General features: G+C 32.5%; 2 protein-coding genes across 2 annotated transcripts; one reads left to right on the top strand and one right to left on the bottom strand.

Moving 5' to 3' along the window:
• Positions 1–6: 6 nt before the first annotated feature.
• Positions 7–3044, bottom strand: LOC116851033 (KIF-binding protein-like). Its single transcript, XM_032830025.1, has 2 exons — positions 2890–3044; positions 7–2815 (listed from the first exon to the last, which is right to left on the bottom strand). Exons 1-2 carry the CDS (start codon positions 3032–3034, stop codon positions 1173–1175), a joined length of 1788 nt encoding a protein of 595 aa, XP_032685916.1. The 5' UTR covers positions 3035–3044; the 3' UTR covers positions 7–1172.
• A 1582-nt stretch (positions 3045–4626) lies between these two features.
• Positions 4627–11530, top strand: LOC116851007 (dentin sialophosphoprotein-like). Its single transcript, XM_032829973.1, has 5 exons — positions 4627–4829; positions 4931–7828; positions 9730–9843; positions 9954–10104; positions 10563–11530. The coding sequence occupies exons 2-5, from the start codon at positions 4952–4954 to the stop codon at positions 10703–10705; spliced, it is 3285 nt and encodes a 1094-aa protein (XP_032685864.1). The 5' UTR covers positions 4627–4829; positions 4931–4951; the 3' UTR covers positions 10706–11530.
• The last annotated feature ends 505 nt before the right edge of the window (positions 11531–12035 follow it).

Here is a 12035-nt window from a genome sequence, read left to right as displayed (position 1 = left end):
ACACACACACACACACACACACACACACACACACACACACATATATATATATATATATAAAAGATAGCCCATATAGTTATTTGCAGTTTAATATCTTAGAAATTAAGAGAGATATAATAAAGTATCTGTAACAAAAGTTGTAAAATATCGAGAGGGAAAAAAGATAGTAACATTTATTTGACCTTGGAATAACTTTAAAAAACTCTATCAAGATCAACGTTACATTTTAAATGAATTTACATTTTTTCGACATGAATTGATTTCTCTGATCACATTTTGCGTACAAAAGTGCTAGGATAAAATTATCGAAAAATGAACGCTTCCCAAGGTATATTTTACATTCTGTCCTTTTTTTCAATATAAAATATAAAATATCTCTTAAACTATTTACTTTCAATCATCTCATCTTAATACTCTTGTACGAATAAGGAGGGAAATCAATCGGTGTTACTAATATTTGCAAACCGATGCATCAATAAATTTGTAAAATGCACGGAATCTTATTTAGTCTCTGTATATTTTTTACAATAATCGATTTTAACAATCATTCTACGTACGAAAAAGAAAGTATTAAAATAGAATGTTCGAAAAGTAAATAGTTTATAAAATATTACATATCTCGTACTGAACAGGATAAAACATAAAATATCAGAAGATTCACTTTCTGATGATTTTACTCTAGCACTTATGTATATAAAATGACTTGAGGAATTAATTTATATCAAAAAATAACCATATAATTAAAATCATATATCATTAAAAGTTCACTTTGATCAGAATTTTTCACGATTTAAGAATTTAAATATTTTAAGAATTTAAATAAATGTTACTCTGTCCGTTTTCTCTCTCGATATCCTACAACTATTGAAAATACTTTTTTACATCTCTCTTAATCTTTGAAATATGGAGCTGTAAAGATTGTGGGAGCCACTCTGTGTGTGTATATATATGGATATTATGCAATGTTACTCGTACGCATGCACATAATAAAATATATTATATATAAATACGTAAATAAGTATATAAAAAATATGATATAAAGATTCTTTTAAATAAAAATTATCTTAACTTAGAAATATTTTCATTGACCTGGAAAATATACCTACATTTTTCAATTCTTTTTAAATACCAGTCTATACATAACTATACATAACAGTCTGAGAAAACGGGTTCTAAAATATTATATATCTTAAGGCATTTTTTATATTTAAGTTAGAAATAACTATATACCTTTCATCAACCATCTTATTTGCCAGTGCAAACTGTACATTGTTATAATTCGCTATATATAACTGGAAATACTTCACACTGTTTTTTACTAATTGATCAATTTCTGATAGTTCTTCTGCAATTAATTTATCTTCATCTAAACTTTCGATCTTCATTTGCAACAGAGTGGAATTAATAACTGCTAGCTCAAAATATACAAAAATACAGTAAATTCGATCTTTTTCTACCTCTAACGTTTTTAAACAATCTTCTAAAGTTTCTATTCGCCGTTTTTGTAGTTTCAACTGCTTGATTTTGTCGTGTTCATAAAATGCTAAATATTTGTACGCTCTAGAAATATATTGTGCAATTTCTACACGAGATGCTATCTTATCAGAAATTAATTTGTCCACTTTTTGATAACTGAGCAATTCAAGGATACGAACAAAAATTCTTTTAGCATCATTGTAGTTTGTAATGTAATTATCTTCGGCTATATAGATAATTTCTTCACTTATTTGTTCTGCGACCGGAGATATTAATGTATATGTTAAATCTTTAACAGACTTTATTGCAGTTTTCGGCCTAAAATTATTTACTTTAGAAAGATTATCTCTATTCTTTATTTTTAGCATTTGTTTGCTCGATGAGTACAAAAGGATGAGTCCATATTGCACCCAACACGTAAGAATACAAGACATGGTGGATTTATAGAACATATAAACAAAACCCATCTTTTCACAAGACAGGTGTACAATTAGTTCGGAGTAATAGTGGGTAAAACATGACCGCATCAAAATACACGCAATGCTAAGATAGGTTTTACATTCACTGAAACGATTATGCGATAAAAAATATTGAGCTAATTTTACTGCATCTATGATCCATTCTATATTACTATACCTATATGTACTGACTTCACTACCTGACTGCTTCCTTAGTAACTTATGTATATACATCATAATTTTCTCTAGATCTAGTTCGTGTTTGACTTTGTCACTTAACATTATTAAAGATATTAAGGTACACATATACTGTTTGTTCAGTAAATTTAGAGTATTTGAATATTTTTCATTGTCCACAACGTATAGAATACTGATAGGGATAGGAAAGTCATCCTGTCCTTTCGTATATGTGTTATACAAATCCATTGCTTTATTTAAATATTGTAAAGATTTCATCAGGTCTTTTTGTTGACTATAAGTGTGACTCAATTCGTTAAATGTCTCCATTGCTATAATAATAGCTTTTCTATCCAGTTCTTTGTCCTTTAACAATATCAAACTTCGTGTAAGCAAAAATTCGTTTAAATACAAATATTTTTCTGTTATTTCACATTGCATAATATTTATATGATATACGCTGACAAAAGATTCAGCAAGAATTATAACGTCATTCAATTCTGGATTTTCCGAATTAGTTATTCTATAATAATGTTGATCTAAGCGTTCTTTTATTATTTCCATTATTTCTTCCGGACGTTCATTAGGTAGAAGTAACAAAATATTTCTTAACATCTTCAAGTCTGCAGTAAGTATTTCGGTGAAACTCGGTGCATTTTTGACATTCTCGATATTTTCATCTGACTCCGCTTTTATGACAGACGCTAAACAAATCGACTTGATTAGGATGATGTAATTAATACGTAATTCGATTGAATATAGCATTTTTGTCTTTTACCTGAGTCAACGGTATAGCATTTCTCGTCGATTGTGCTTTCGGTAGACATTTTCAGTATAAAGCCAGCGGTACACGATGCTTGTTTTCGTGCTGGCTTGCTTGCTGGATGGAAATACTCTGTTCTGATTGGTGCATTTCTAAACATGGAAATCCGATCTTATGGATATCTTATGCTAGAAGATTATTACGGAAAGCAGCATATTAATTGGCTGTCATGTGAACTTTCGCCGCGCGGCAAGCATTACCGCGTCCTGTGTGCAGGAGCCATTATGTTGGAAGAGGACCATAGAGGGAGCGGTGCACTTGGACACGGTGCATTTGGACACAGCCAATCACAGCACCGTGTGATTAGAGACATTTGTAGGGTCCCTTGGAACAGCGACTTGTAATTGGACTGTGTCCAACTGATATACACCCATTGACCGATGGGCACTAGGGAGTAACACAGCATGTCGCGGTTTCGCTTAGGCGTAGGAGGAAATGTGCCGTGTAAAAATGTTCAAATGGGAGGGAGTAGAAATAGAATTTCTACAGATAATATATATATAATGTGTATTGTATAATTTTTGGTATAATATGCTCACAAAGATATCTTAAGTATGGCTAGAGTAACGGAAGTGACGAAATAACTAAAATGAACTGTTTAACAAACTAAAGAATTATGCATTAGAATAAAACGCTCGTAAATGTTTAAAAATGTTAAAGATAACCTAAAGTTAATTGCTTAAGAATTAGAGGGAACTAAGGTCTAGAATTAGTGAATTAAAGAAATGGGATTTGAAGGTGAGGACTATCTTTGGATTTCCAATCCCTGCACCCGACTCTGAAGGGACGTCTACATTGGAAGTAAGCAGTAAGAAGTAGGAAGTAAGAATAAGAAATTGACCAATCATAGTTGATTATTCTTCTCACATTCGACTGTGGTTGGTCAATTTCTTACTCTTACTTCCTACTTCTTGCTATTTACTTCCAATGTAGACGTCCCTTGACTGACTGCTACGCCGGTCACTACTCTACTGCTACTGAGCTTTTGTGATCCCGCCTTTAGGAGGAGGTCTGAATGGTAGCGATGCTTTCCTTTTGGGAAAGAAAGGTTTCATACTTGGAGTGTCTCAGGTAAAGGATTATTTGGACAAAAAATTATCACTGGCTGGCAGCCTGGTCGATCAGACGTGACACTACATTCCGCCAATTCCGTATTGCGCATACATTCATGTGGGAGCGTCCCGATTGACCACGGTACGATTGGACACAACCAACCGATGAAAAGAATTATCTAGGTCGGTATTCATAGTCAGATCTTATATTTAAGATTGCTTAAGTTCATCTTCAGATACTCCGTAGCCAATGAAATAACCCGTACATCATCTGAAGATAAACTTAAGCGGTCTTAAATATAAGATCCGACTATGAACATCGGCCCTAGTGAATTACTAGGTCGAACCAATCATTACAATCTGTGTTCAATCGTATCGTGGACAATCGGGTCCCACCCCATTCATGTGACCGCACCATTATGGCTTCTGCATACAGGACGCGGTAATGCTTGCCGCGCGGCGGAAGTCGCACGACAGCCAATCAATATGCTGCTTTCCGTAATAACCTTCTAACTCTTATGGAAAAACAACATATTGATTGGTTGTTGCGCAGACTTCCGTCGCGCGGCAAGCGTTACCGCATCCTGTGTGCAGAAGCCATTACTCTACTCGGATCTGGCAACACTGTTGTAGATGGGCCTTAATAGGTACCCAGGAACGAAAAACAAACATTATATTTTAGTGGATATCACACGCAGGAGTTAAATGTTTAGTAGTTCAGAAGATTTTAACGTGTAGTGAAGATTTACTAAAATAAGGATTAATTGGATTTTTAAATATTTTAAAGAGACAAAAAACCACAGACGTTAACATCGCTTACCGCTAAACGTAAAAACACGTGTGGTAAGTAAGGTTAAGTTAGATTTATCTGTGTTTATCTTAGCATAAAACACAATATGCAAAGACGCTTGTTTTCATCAGTTTCATTATTTTTCATTATTTAGCCCGACAAATAAACAGGCATCATGTGTTCTCACGAGAAAATCACATGGGAAGTTGTCCGCAACACCGTTGCACATAGAATGATCGACAACTCATTGATACACAAATTCACCCCATCACAGAAAATACGTAAAAGAACAAAATTAATGAATGCTGAAATAAAGAAACGCGGCATTATTAAAAATTACAATGTGTATAAGACATTGAAAACCCATGTTACACATAAAGTACCAGTCGACTATGATACTGATGACACTGATTATCTTAGTGATGTTGATTATAGCATTATACACAACTCAAATTCCAAACTAAAACAGTACAGAATTAAGAATTACTCCAGAATTAAAAAAACTTTTAGTTTGACTAGTGATGAAGATGAGATGGATCAAACCATAAAGAGGATGAAGATAAATAGTTCAACCAAGTCAGTAGAAAAAAGAACCAAGAAATCTGTAAGAAAACAACTCAAGAAATCTGTAGATATAAGACAACAGGACAATTATATCTCCCAAGCATACTTTTTTGATAATAAGGATGATGGTGACGATGAGAAAAGTGAAGCAATGAGGACGACAAAGAAGAATAGTAAAACAAAAACTGTGGAGAACAACACAAAAAAATCTTTGAATATAAGGCAAAAAGATTTTGTCTCTCAAGGATTATATACTAGTGATGAGAATGATGATGTGAAGGAAAGTCAGACAATACGGAAGACAAAGGAGAATAGTAAAGTTAAACCTGTAGAGAAAAGCACTAAAGAATCTATAAATATAGAACAGCATTTTACCTCCCAAGCACTATTTACTAGTGATGAGAATGATTATGAAAAAGAGAGTCAGATGATATGCAAGACAAAAAAGAATAACACAGTTAAGCCTGTGGAGAAAAAGTCCAAGAAATCTGTGAACATAGGCTGGCAAGAAATTGTAAAGAAGAAGAACAGAAGTACGACACTTGTGTTTGATAATAAACAGCACATAGATATTTTGAATGATAGCAAACAGAATGTTTTTCAAAGTGATGAATGTGATGGTTCAAAAACTATTTCTAACAAGAGGTCTCTCTCCCCAAAATTAGAGTCTCAAGATGACATGATATCCTGTACAACAAAGTCTGCAAATAAAGATGCACCACAGAATCATAGCAATACGATTTCTGTGATACCTGAAACAGATTCTCCATCAAACTCTGGATCAGATTCTCAAAATAATATACTTCATAATACAACGCAAAACCATGAAGATTCTATAGTGGTGAGAGAAACCAATTTTGAGTTGAATGTTCCAATCACTGCTGTACTTTGTGAGACAGATCCTAAGGAAGAAATAATAATAAACAGAGAAAATGATACGATGCAAAGAGAAGTAATAATAAACATAGAAAACGATGCAATGCAAAAAGAATTTGTTACTGATGAAAAAATGATGGATAAGTCGAATTATTCATTGAGTTTACAGATTAGTTCGAACGACGAAATGCATGAATCCAAATTGGCTACTTTAAATATCCAATCTTCACCTATCAACGATTCACCTTCATCTATCAGTAAGAGATCACAGTCGAGCGTATCGAAAGATCGTAGTTGCGAAGAACTAATAAAAGTGGAAGAAAAGAGCTCGATAAATGCAAATAATTGCGACGACGGCCTTGTGAGTTCCAAATCCTCCGCATTAATCAACAATGCCAAGAGGAATTTAACATTGATGTTGGACACCGTCGACTGCACTCAGGTATCGTCGCTGAATGCTTCGCATGACCAGGAAAAAGATTCTGGGATTGACGAAGATTCACAAGATAAATTCATGAAACAAAGAAATGAAGCCAACAAAGAAAATCAAAATAACGTGACAAAAATCGTGGAGAAAGTCTCTGTTTCATCTGAGCCTGCGAAGACTAACGAAGTGACTGAAGAGGTGCGGGAGGATTACATCAAAGAGACAAATCTGAAAGTCGACGACATGACTTTCAAGGAACAGGACACTGCTGATGATGCAGAGACGAAGGAACCAGAGACTGATACTCCTGAATTAAACCAGACTGAAGAGGAAGATGCGAAGTTAAGCTGCGAGGTCAAAACATTGGAAGACCCGTGCAATGTCCAGAAAAAGCAAATACAGCCTAAAGTTACGTCCACCGAGATCGTAAATAAAAGATACAAAATAGTGTGCAAGAGGGATGACGACGTTAACGTCGCGCGCGAAGATGCAGAGTGCAATTCCAGCAAGCACTACACGTCGACGAGTTGTCCAAGTACCATTAACGACGATATCGACGATATCGACGATATCGATGATACGTCTATCAGGGAGATCAACGAGATATCAGTCGCTCAGGAGACGGAGCACGAAGAAGATGAGGAGGATCACGCTAACATAGCTCGCTGCGTGTCGCCGCGAACGGAGAAACGACTTCAGCAATTGAATCTGATTGTGGACAGCGATTCTAGCGATAGCGAAAACGAGAACGAATATCGTTCGATCATTGATCGTGACTCCGAGGGTCACACCGGCAATTCCAATATGAGTCACTCGAATACGGAAGACACAACGAGTCAAAACGACGTTCCGGAAGAAATGGATACTGCTGCTTTGCGCCGCGATGACACTCGCCAAGATGTTCACGCAGAGCTTGAGAACGACGAGGGGAGTAACGTTTCGGAGAAGAGCGACGCGAAGCAGCGGGAAAGGGTTGAGGACGATCAGAGGAGTCACATTTCCGAAGAAAATAGCGTAGATGTTTCACATGACAAGGATAACGTAAGCAACGAAGAAAGACCCGGAAATGACGAGAGAATTTGCACCTCTGGGAAAAGGCATAACAACCCTGCTTCACCGAACGATAGTAACATGGACAATGAGGATGACCAACGCCAGAAAGACGTGCGTTACAGACCGTGCAATGTAAGTGATACTCTAATTGTCAACTTTGGTCTATTCTTTTCAGCTGCATTGCTGAACTGATGCAATAAGTTAAAGTGAGACAAATATATGTTTTCTCACTCTAACTTATTGCACTAGCAGTGCAGCTGAAAAGAAAAGACCACTTGGCAAAGTTGGAAGTAGGTTTGGGAAAAGTAACATCTAAACTCCTAAAGTAGCATAAATGTATAAAAAAAGATATCCTACCTGCTTTAGACATCTTTTAGATATCTTCAAGGAATTTGTTGGGTCCTGTAAATATATATATATATATATAATTTTTTTTTTTTTTTTTTTTTGGATTTCTTGAATAAAGTGAAGCTTAAAATAAAAAATTAATTTCAATTAACTTTAAGTTACATTAGTTAACGGCGTTACTAATGAAAAAAAATAATAAGAGTTATTTGTGTCTTCATATTTTTTTATTCTTTATTCATAATAAATAATTGTAAAGAAATAAAATGTTTTTAAATAATTATAATTTTATGAAACAATATGTGTTTTGTTTTAACTCCTTGACGTGGAGGCAGAAATGGACTAATGCCATTTTTGTGTTGGAAAAAAATGTCGAATTTTCTTTATGACATTATTATAAAAGTTTTTGGGGTTGCTTAATCTGAATTTGACATAAAAATTTCGAAAATCAAAATGGCGGATCAAAATGTTGAAAATAATCGGATTTTCATGAAAGTCGATATTTATGTTTTTGGGATCACTGAACCCAAATTTGATATCAAAATTTAAAAATCCAAAATGGGGCGAATATGGCGGATCTAAATTTTGAAAATAATCGGATTTTCATGAAAGTGGATGTGTTCAGACATTTTGCCTGAACAAAAAACAGAAAAACAAAAAAATTAAAAATTATACAAACAAAAGAAATATATAAAAATAGAGTCAAAAACCGCTACGTCCTCGTTTCATAACTCCGGATTCGGCAGAAAACGATATTATGTAAATGTTTTTTTTACTTAAAAATTTTTTATTCCACTATTTGGAATTTTGAAATTTTGATATCAAATTCGAATTCAGCAACCCTAAAAACATATAGATACCCACTTTCATGAAAATCCGAGTATTTTCAAAATTTTGACCCACCATGTTGGGTCGTGCCATGGTGGCACGACTCTTTCATGCGTGTATATACGTCATCACAGTTAAGGGGTTAATCTGTGATCTGTTATACATTGTTTCACAAAAACGGCATGAGGATATTATTTTATCTAAAAAGTCCAAACTTACACAACACAATATTTTAGACATTTATGCTGCCTGAATTGTAACGTCCTCATCATTACACTTTTTCAATGATTTTCACCACTGTGTTATTTTCTCTTTCATTGGTAATGCAATTTAAATTAATTTCAATAACGTAAATGTAATTGCATTATCAAAATTAAGTTTTTAAATAGTGGTAACAAATAGTAATCGTTATTTTTGTCATTATTTTATGCATGTTCGAATACATGTAGTATATCAGATAGGAATCGTCAAAAAGATCTTCAAAGCTTGGTGAAAATAGTAACGGGAATTATAACGACTCGTTACTACTTAAGTAACGCTAACAAGTTATTAGATTGATTAGCATATCTTTTTTTATAGAATATACATTTCATTTGTCAGCATACTTCTATTAAAAACTGCTTTAAATGAATAAAAAATATTTTTAAGTAAATTTAAATATGTGTTATTTATACCAACTATGTGTTTGTTTAGTGAGAAAATTTATGAAAAAATATTTTTTAATCAATCTAATATTTTACAAAATAAGCAACGGTAACGCTTCACTTTTTTTAATTGATAACGAGTTACTTTTAAAAAATAATGTTTCAAGTTTGTGCTATATAAGAGGAATTTCACGATTAATCGATTTGTCTTTTCAGTTAGAAGAACTAGTTGAGGACGAAGAATTACTTATGGAAACGCTACCAGCGAGTTTAACATTGGCGGATATTTCCGAGGATGAGGAAGCCTTTATTTTGAATATTCCTGACAAAGTATGACCATATTTACTTATTAATTATCGACTGATTAATTAATAGAGTTAAAGTATTCTGCGTATTTAAGTTAATTCATGAGTAATTTTCTGTAAAATTATTTCCCGTAGATATTGCAAAACAACTTGCAAGGTCAACTGTTGATTCTAAAAGATAAAACAATCAGATTCGGCAAAAGTAAATTCCGAGCAGTGCATAACAAAGTGAATACCGTATCTTGCATCTTCGCCACTGGCAAACGACAGAAACCTTACAAGATAGGTTTGTACTTTGTGAAGACAGATTTTCTTATAAAAATTTATTAGAATTCAAGATAAGATAAAAATTTATAATTAAGAATAAGAATTTATTGTAACAATAAAATGACGTTTATTAAAAACAAGCATGTAACTTCAAATTAAAGCAAACATTTTATTGTTCTAGGAAGGTAGAGAGAGAAATATCTAAATATATTTGTCTAATACGCAAAGCTAAAAATACAAAATTAACCAAATTGCTATATAAATTTTCTTTCGCGGAGAATATCTACGCGATTTTTTACGTACTTTGCACAACGTATCTTTTTTTTTATTTAATTACTCAAAGGCCCACTGTGCAAATAGTAAACGTAACATATATGTTTAATGTCCTCACTCAGAAACGTTTCTACATAATAGCTCAGAAATGTAGCAGAAATATTTCTGTGGATATGTTGTAATGAATTCTATTTTATTTTTCAGTGAATCTTAAGGAAATTAGTACTATCACGGTACGAGAGAGATTATTACGTCCTATCGAAGACGCAACCGAGCCGAATTCTTCTGATGTAGATATTTCTTCTAACGAAAAATCGAGAAAAAAACGCTGTATATCGAAGTACTAATCTTGACATCAAATCAGATTTATCTTTTTAGACTGTGTTCCGAAATTCACTGCCAATGTTGAAATTCTATAGTATACGTAACATGAACTATTGATTTTCAGTACTGGCAGTGAATTTCGGAACGCAACCTTAATATCGTTTTGCCCATACGCCGGACAAAATATACGGATAAAATGAAACCAAAAAGATAAAAAAATCACAGATTACTACAAACCCCTACAAAGACTATAATAGACATCTCAGTTCAATTATAAACTGGAGAAATGTTATATTTCTTGTTGATTTTATTATGAAACTATTACAACTCTGTACAGTTTTGACGAGATTGTCAATGATTATATTTTTTTAATTACTTTAATTATTTGAGATTAAGTAATATACATCTATTATCAACATGTATATGTTTCTTTTCTTGGTATTTTAAAGATATGAGACATTTATTCTATATCTAAACATTTTGAATATTACATATACATTTGGTAATTAAATCATTTTTCTACTTAAAACAATGACAAAAACATTTTATAATATTCTTTTGATATTTTTCTCAACAAAGGTTATAGAGATGTTTAAGAGAATTGACAATTAACAATGAGAAAGAATATTAAATAAAGAATATTGTTAATACATAAGAATATTGTTTTCGCAGTTTAATAAATATTTAAGCAATCGAATTAAAATGGTAATTTTCGATTGATGTATGAGAGATCGTTTATATTTTCAAAGTTATAAATAGTACGCAATAACATAAAAAATATTATGAATATTCTACAAATGTATGTTTTCTTTATTTTTAAAGTGATAGAGTAGTGTAAATAATAAATATATGATAAAGAAGGTTTTTTAATATGTATTTTATGTATAGTATTTTATAAAATCCATTGAATTTAACCTTAAAGTGGCTTAAATCAAGATAAATATCAAGAATACACAGAGAAATATCAAGAATACATAGAGTGAGTTCTTACTATACATTTATTACTATAATCCTAACAAAATATCTCAGAAAAATGAAAAAGTGCAAAGTATTAGGCTGGTGCAAATGAAATGGCCGTTGTTAAATTTTAACTTTAAATATGAGAAAATCTTTAGATTTTGATTTGACAAACTTAAAATTTACTTTATCAATCAAAATAGTCACTGTCCACTTCAGTGCACTTCCAAAAAATCCCATCTTTTATCTATACTCAATAAACGCTAGATATTCCTGAAATATTTATAAAATGTTCCTAAAATCCAAAACTAACATTTTAAGAATATTCCGAAACATTCTGAAATATTCATAGAATGTATAAGAAATATTCAGATAAACGTAAAAAGTTTTATTTTT

This window comes from Odontomachus brunneus, unplaced genomic scaffold, assembly GCF_010583005.1.
Source record: "Odontomachus brunneus isolate Ranch 3 - 2012 unplaced genomic scaffold, Obru_v1 Obru_scaffold_164, whole genome shotgun sequence".
Classification (NCBI taxonomy): Eukaryota; Metazoa; Arthropoda; class Insecta; order Hymenoptera; family Formicidae; genus Odontomachus; species Odontomachus brunneus.
The sequence above is the reverse complement of the archived record's forward strand: the minus strand, read 5'-3'. Positions and strand labels throughout refer to the sequence as shown.

Coding starts and splice junctions, on each gene's coding strand:
- LOC116851033 (XM_032830025.1), bottom strand. CDS start 3,034: ATGTTTAGAAATGCACCAATCAGAACAGAGTATTTCCATCCAGCAAGC. Junction 2,816..2,889: donor ATGCTATACCGTTGACTCAG/GTAAAAGACAAA, acceptor CGATTTGTTTAG/CGTCTGTCATAAAAGCGGAG.
- LOC116851007 (XM_032829973.1), top strand. CDS start 4,952: ATGTGTTCTCACGAGAAAATCACATGGGAAGTTGTCCGCAACACCGTT. Junction 9,844..9,953: donor TTTTGAATATTCCTGACAAA/GTATGACCATAT, acceptor TATTTCCCGTAG/ATATTGCAAAACAACTTGCA. Junction 10,105..10,562: donor ACAGAAACCTTACAAGATAG/GTTTGTACTTTG, acceptor TTTATTTTTCAG/TGAATCTTAAGGAAATTAGT.